Source organism: Pundamilia nyererei, unplaced genomic scaffold (assembly GCF_000239375.1).
Source record: "Pundamilia nyererei isolate P.nyererei 1_Seehausen unplaced genomic scaffold, PunNye1.0 scaffold00012, whole genome shotgun sequence".
NCBI lineage: Eukaryota > Metazoa > Chordata > Actinopteri > Cichliformes > Cichlidae > Pundamilia > Pundamilia nyererei.
The window spans coordinates 2,589,755-2,596,984 of NW_005187413.1; the positions used below are offsets into that span (position 1 = coordinate 2,589,755).

At 43.8% G+C, this 7,230-nt stretch overlaps 1 protein-coding gene across 3 annotated transcripts in view; it reads left to right on the forward strand.

Moving 5' to 3' along the window:
• The window catches only part of tasora (transcription activation suppressor a), a 28,205-nt gene extending 22,734 nt beyond the window's left edge, over positions 1–5,471 (forward strand). For 2 of the 3 annotated variants that reach the window (XM_005724427.1, XM_005724428.1), the window contains exons 23-28: positions 127–286; positions 477–585; positions 1,653–1,831; positions 2,233–2,391; positions 2,591–3,374; positions 3,680–5,471. In XM_005724427.1, coding sequence (XP_005724484.1) covers positions 127–286; positions 477–585; positions 1,653–1,831; positions 2,233–2,391; positions 2,591–3,374; positions 3,680–4,181 — 1,893 coding nt within the window. In that variant the 3' untranslated portion in view covers positions 4,182–5,471. The remainder of the gene's footprint in view (positions 1–126; positions 287–476; positions 586–1,652; positions 1,832–2,232; positions 2,392–2,590; positions 3,375–3,679) is intronic. The other variant, XM_005724429.1, reaches the window with a different exon arrangement.
• The last annotated feature ends 1,759 nt before the right edge of the window (positions 5,472–7,230 follow it).

The window sequence follows — 7,230 nt, forward strand, 5'->3', positions numbered from 1 at the left end:
CCACTGCTGTGAGGAATTGAGTTTTTCATGCTTGACCGATGTTTTGCTGTAATTATTGAGTCATGAGAAGCCCACATTGAAAACACACATACAGCAGCTTTGTTTATGTGTTTGTGTTGCTGTCAGATCCCAGGGCTGGTGTCTCTGAAGCGACACTCCGCTGTGGTGTTTGTGGGAATCGATACGCTGGATGACATCAGGAACAACAGCTACAATGAGCTGTTTGTAGCCGGAGGCTGCATCGTATCAGACGAGCTGGTCCTCAGTCCAGACTGCATCACTCACGGTAGGTCAGAGAATCAGAAAGCAGCCATGTAAATGTATGTATGTAAATGTAGTGGGAAAAAATCACATCTACACATGGAGAAAATTTTGTTTTTCACAAAGATAAAAACAGATTTTATCTTTTCTGTCAATCAAAACAAATGCATTACTTATAAAACTGGAGTGTTAATTAATGAAATGCTTTTCTACAGAACGACTGGCGGCACTGCTGATGTTCCTGGAACAGCACAGTTCTCTAGAGAATGTTTGGAGGTGGAAGATTCACTGCAAAACGCACAAAAAATTAAAAGAACAAGCCAGGTAGTAGATCTGCTTCTCACTGTGTAATGAACAGCCTTTAGCCATTTTAGAAACTATAGGTGTCACATTTCAAAACAAGTTTATTTTAAATTAGTTTAGGCTTTACAGATTAACTGCTATATAATTCTAGCAGGATATATAAACTTTTACTTTAAAAACTTTAAAGGAATTAAAAGAATACATGTGAAACTAACCTTAACTGTAAACAGGTCATTGGTGACCTTGTGGATAAAATGTCACACTATTCAGTATTCCAAGCTGGAATACATTCTGACTGGAGAGGTGTGGTTGAATGGTAACAAAATACATAGTATAATGAGATTAAAACAGCTTTATAAAAGTGCACATGTGCTTTAACACATTATAAGAACTATACAATAATTTAACTATACACTTAATTTAAATATATAAATATAAATACACAGTACAGTACTGGTACAGTATAGTACAGAGACAGACAGGCAGAGAATTGATGAGTTGAGTATGGTGATAGCTTTGGGGAAGAAGCTATTCCTGAGTCTGTTTGTTCTGGCCCGTATGGATCTGAAGCGCCTGCCAGAGGGCAGTAGGTTGAAAAGATGGTAGCCGGGGTGGGTAGTGTCCTTCAAGATGTTTCTGGCCCTGCTGAGACAACGGGAGTGTTAGATGGCAGACGAGGGCAGGGGACAGCCGATGATTTTTTTGTGCTGTATCTACCACCCTCTGCAGTCCCTTCTTGTCTTCCTCCGTGCAGCTGGTGTGCCACACTGTCACTGCATAGGTCAGCAGGCTGTCGATGGTGGATCTGTAGAAGGTCACCAGCAGCAGGGCGTTTAGTTGCTTCTTCCTGAGCACCCTTAGGAAGTGTAGCTACTGCTGGGTCTTCTTGATTAGGGGCGTGGTGTTAGCTGACCAGGAGAGGTCTGCAGAGTTTTGGACGTCAAGGAATTTGAAGGGCTCCACTCGCTCTACACGTTCTCCGTTTATGTGCAGGGGGGCAGCTCTGTTCCAACAGTAAGATGTTTGAAGAAGCATCTACATCCTTCTGCTGGCTGAACGTGGATGATTTGTGTATGTTTGATCATCAGATTCAGGAGAGAAGCAGCCAGCCTGCTGGATTTGCTGTCAGCTTATCAGAAGCGGCAGATCGTGGAGTTCCTCCCTTATCATCACTGCGACATGATGAACCGTCAGTCGCCTGACCTGGACTGTCTAATCGAACTGCAGGGACGATACACGCAGTACCGACACACGATCTTCCTCACAGGTACGTATATGTGAGCAGGCGTGACTCTCAGGGCACCTGATTAATACTGGTGACTGGTTACCTGATTGCAAACTAAACCCAACTGAACTGCATAAGCTTTTACTTTTTGCCTTTCCTATTTCACTTGACTTAAAACCATAGGAGCGGTGTGCCTGAAGTGCATTTATAGGATGATAAATTCCACCAATAAACATTTGATCATTTGATTGGTGGGTGGTTAATCAAATTTTCATGTTGTTCATGATTTTGGCTTCAATTAGTTATGAATGACAAATCTTCATGTTCTGTGCACAGTATGACTGCATGTACAGCGGCTCAGCTGACTGTTAAGTTAATATGTCATGTGATTAACATGAGAAAATAATCTCATCATTCTTTTTATTTTATTTTATTTTATTCAGAGCATCATAATGAGAAGTTCACGGCCTACTCCAGCGGGGGCATCATTGTTGCCAATATCGATGAAATTCTGCACAACTTCTCCCAAATAGTTGGTTGTCATGACATCAAGGCAAAGCAGCCAATCATAGATGACATGTTGTCTCCCAAAGGTGCCAAAGGTTTGAAATGTCTGCTCTACCATCTCTCCATCTTTTCTGTTTCTCCTACTTTACTCCTATACTGACACTCCTTCTCTCCTTCCGGCTCCTTCTCTTCAGAGTCATGTTTTAAAGTCATGTTTTAGAGATAACATGCATTCATTTAACTTTAAATGCAGCCCTGTCATCCATTCTGATGGGAGTACTCCTCTCTGCTCAGGTGTCGGGGGTCAGCTGAGTCATAGTGACTGTGTCTCGGGTCCTGAATGCTCCCTGTCCATCTTTCCAGAGCACAACCACTCGCTCTCCTCTATCACCCAACCACAGCAGCTTCCACAGCCCAGCTCCGGCTTCCCAACCTCTGTCCCTCACCCCTCTGACCAGCTCGTCCCTGACGCCTCCTGTAAGGACGGGGTCCCTCGCCACTCGGACGCTGACTGTGAGGTTCTTCGACAGGCCATCTTACAACTGCGGGCAGAGCGTCAGGCGCAGCTGCAACAGCTTCAGCAGCAGCAGCAGCAGTTGGAGTCCCAGGCAGAGTTGAGCATTAACCCTGTGAAAGGCTTCCTACACAGTCCCTCCTCTCCTTTGGGTCAGGGAGGTCCTCCTGACGCAGTACAGCTTACTCCAGGCAGGAAAGCCGTGGCAGCCACACTGGACTCAATTCACTCGGTACTGCAGCCAGAGCTGAGCAGCAGGAGAGAGGACAAGGTGGAGCCTGGTACAGAGGGATGGAGGAGAGGAGGAAGTGCAGGGAGAGAGGCTGAAGATCAGAGAGGCAGCACTCCAGTGCGAGTGGTGGGCTCACAGGCAGGAAACCAGGCTACTGGCAATAATGGCACGCCAGCCTTTCCGAGCAATCAGAACGCAGCTGTAGTGACAGCGCTGAGCAATCAGACACACGGCGAAGCAGATCAACATGGAGAGCCTGCGTTTTCCAAAGCAGACGAAAGTAGTGCACCGCCCTGCACCACCTGTCCAGCAGAGGGCGAGGACAGAACAAGGTAACATAACACGCTGGTTTGAGTCCTGCTCTTTTTTTACAGGCCAGTTTGTAATATGACTGCAATATTAACACTGTTCGAGTATTCATATAAAATACAAACAGAATTTTTCGACTTACCTTTAGAGCCGCAAGTGGCCCTTAGTGCAACTGCACTTTCTGGCACTTCTGTGTACACTTCATTTTGTGGCCCAGAGGTTTCCATGTGATGCTGACATGCATCCATAAAAGCTGTGCTGATTTCAGTTTTCAACCTCTGACAGTCCGGTTCCTGCTCAGTCTCTTCTTCTGCTTCTCTTTCTGTAGTGAAACAAAAGCCAGCTATGAACAGCCAATAACAGAAGAGGCAGCACCACCGGGCAACAGTGAGGTACCTGGAAACATCACCTCGGTCACAAACCACGAGAGTGTCTCACATCCTGCTCTGCCCCAACTACAAATCCAGCACCCTCAGCAACATGTGAGCGAGCAGCAGCAGGGTGCTACACACCTGCAGTACCAACCGCCCAGCCAGCGGGGCATTGGTCTCCTTCACCCCCACCTACCTCGAGTCCACGGACAGCCTTTTCACCGGGCCCCCATGCTGGGGCCCCTGAATGCCCTGGGAGGAATCAGGGGCCTCCTGGGGCAGCCACCCCTGTGGCCTGGAGGTTTAGGCCCTGTAGGTGCTGTCCCCCTGGTCTGGGGTTTCCAGCAGGCAGCTATGGACTTCACGGGTCCTTCACTGCTGGGAGGGTACCACAGCCCTGCAGGTCCGGGCGGCTTCAGGTACAGAGGGGGGCAGCGAGGAGGCTTTAATGGGACGTAGACAACCAGCAGATTAAACTATGACCCCAGAAAACTAACAGCCTGGAGTCTGAACAGGCCAAACTCTGACAGGTGTCCACGCTCTGTTTCCAACAACAAAACAAAAAAGATCATCGTTTTAGCCAGCTTATTGCACCACAAAAAAATTCATGTTGTTTGTGGTTCAAAAGTGGAGTAGAGTAGAGTAGAGTCTTAAAGTATGCAAGCTTCAGATGGTTTGTATAGTCTGCTTCTGATCCTGAATCATCCCAGGAGGTCAAAGAATCTGCATGTTTCTGTCAGTCAGGGCTCATCACCTCTTTTTATGTGCAAGACCGTGTCTTGAAAATGCCGCACACTAATTTTATATCAGTGCTGCAGGTCTTTGTACAGTATTCAAACTTATAAACACAAACTTTTTCAACCTGTACTCCTGCAGGGCTGTTCTTAAACCCCAGGAGATATGTGAATGTGTGAATCAGCAATAAGTTGTTTTCTTTTAAATCAAGTTTCTGATGTTTTTCATTTAAAACATCGAAAATGTTATTTCTCACATAAAAATATTGACTGTCAAGCCCTCCTGTAGTTGTTTTATGCACCTAAGAGTGACTGAAATGTCTCAAGACATTTGTCTCTGATGGCTGGCAGTCTGAGATCAGATCAAAAAATGTTGTCCTCAACTATTTTCTGTCTCTTACTGAAGTTCTGCAGCCTCCAAAAACCTCACAGCACCAAATATGTCTGTCTGTTTGAAAAACACTGAAAGATGAAGCCCTTTCTCAGTTTTTGGACATGATCGAGAGATAAAAACAAGCACAGCAATTGGTGTACCTCAGTCACAGAAGAATTCAGTACTGATGTGGATACAGGGCAGGTTCTGACTGAATGAAGGGTCTCATTTAAATCAGTATCATCTGGACCTTAAGTGTGACTCTTATTACTCTGAGTGGTAGTCCCATTTTCCCAGATTCCCTGAACGCACCAGTTTCACACTCTGGGAACGTTTAATAAGTAAAGTTTTTGTTTTGTTGTGAAGATGTTTTGTTTTTGTGGAAAATGGCACTGCAGAGTAACCTGTACCGGAGGCTGACAAACAGACTGCCTCATACCTGTGGACGATGTTTATATCCTGTAAAAAAGTTTAGTTTGTACAGAGTGTTTTGGTTGTTACACTCTGAGCTGTTTGTGTTAAATTTTATGTAGGGAGAGACTCTGGAGTGGACCGGTTTTAACTTAAAGCATTTTTTATGTTTTCTTTTTTATATCAGATTTTTTTGTATTAAAATAATAAACGTTATATAAAACTTTGTGCTCTGAATGCAGTGCTAACAGTCGGCATTAATGTTGAGGTTTTCCAAAGTTTCTGACTGATATCTTTTTCCCTTTCCTCTTGCACGGTGCTGCTGTGGCGCTTTTTCTGCCTGCGAAAATCACGCAGTTGCTGCTCCCAGTCACTGGTGTCAGTAATTCCAAACATAGTGTAACAGGTGGATGAAGCCACAGTGATGTTGATATTATTTATCATGAAGACCTCAAGCTGCCAAAGTCCTGAATGCTTCATGTGTTTACACACTGTTTAAATACGTTAACCAAGACTCACAGACAACTCTTCTGGCGCAGTGTCAGTCAGTTTGGATTCAACTAGAAGAAGGGCTGTGTGTTGGAGATGACACATATTATTAGAGATATCCCCTCACTGTTACTGCCTGAAACTCTTCACAGTGCTCTCCAGCCTGAGCTTCTGGCTCACAGGGATTACTGTACATACACTTATCTCATGTGAAACTGTCTCAGAACCAGGGAACCAAACCAGAACAAAAATGAATCTGACCAGAATGAACTGGTGTCAGCATGTTTTAACTAACTATGCATAAAAGAAATGAAAGTCAGTATAAACCACAGGTTTCCAAACATTTAATTATATTTAAAAGAAATTAAAAAAATACATCAGCACAATGAAAATCACACAGAAACACAGCTTCTTAGGCAGCAGAAAATAAAGAAACATTTGTTCCTCACTTCTCTGCAGGAAAAAAATGGGAAAACTCAACAGTTGTCAGATACCATGTCATTCTTATAAAAAAAAGTGCATTTAAAAACATTAAAATACGTTCCTCATGTAACGCAATTCACCAAGAAACTCAGCCAGTGAGCAGCAGGAGAAAGACTTCCCGTTTGGAGGAGGCGTTTCAGTGCTGTCTGTTTGAATTAACTTTTGCGTCTCTTAGAGAAAACCTCATATTTGAAGTTTTAGCCACTAAAATTTGATAAATTTTCCCATCAGGCTGTGAAATCTAACAGCCTCCCTCAGAGAAAAGGGACAGATTTTTTACTTGAACTCATGGACTTGTGAGGAACGAACGAAAAACACAGCAAAAATAAACTGAGGCCACAGGATGATATAAGTCACCTCATTCTGCCGTCTTGTTCCAAAAACAGCTCCCAACGTAACCCACAATGAAACTCAACCACCAACCTCAGCAGAGATGAGTTGTATGTAAAAGATGGACATCCAGGTCTGAGAGGTGAAACTAACACAGTTGATCAATACAGAAGCTGGCATTGCTACAGCTCGGGTTTTGATTATTGCAGATAACAGGCTCTGTGGGAAAGACGAGTAAAATTCACTAATTTTACTGTTAAACTCAAAACAGACTACACTACAGTTACATGACTTTAGGGGCGTGGCCACTGAGCTCCTGTGTTTGGCTCAATTAGACTTAAGGTTCCCCGACAGCTTCTGTCGTCTTGTTAGCAACCTGTTAATAAAGAATCTTCTTTAGGGCAAGTAAAAGCTTCAAGTATTTTAAGTAGAACTAAATGTAAAAATGTCTAAAAGTCCTGTTGAGCACCAACCGTAAGTAATTAAAAACATAATTGAAACTGAAGACTGCATGTTTATGGTCACCAGAGTCCAAAAAAAAAAAGAAAAAAGGATCAAGTTTTTTAAGGCGGGTGTGACATGTCACTATCCTACGAGCATTTTAGTTACATCCACACCTCATCTGCAATGCCTAGTTTCAAAAGCATCAACTAACAAATGGGTGATGTCACAGTGGCTATGTCCATCT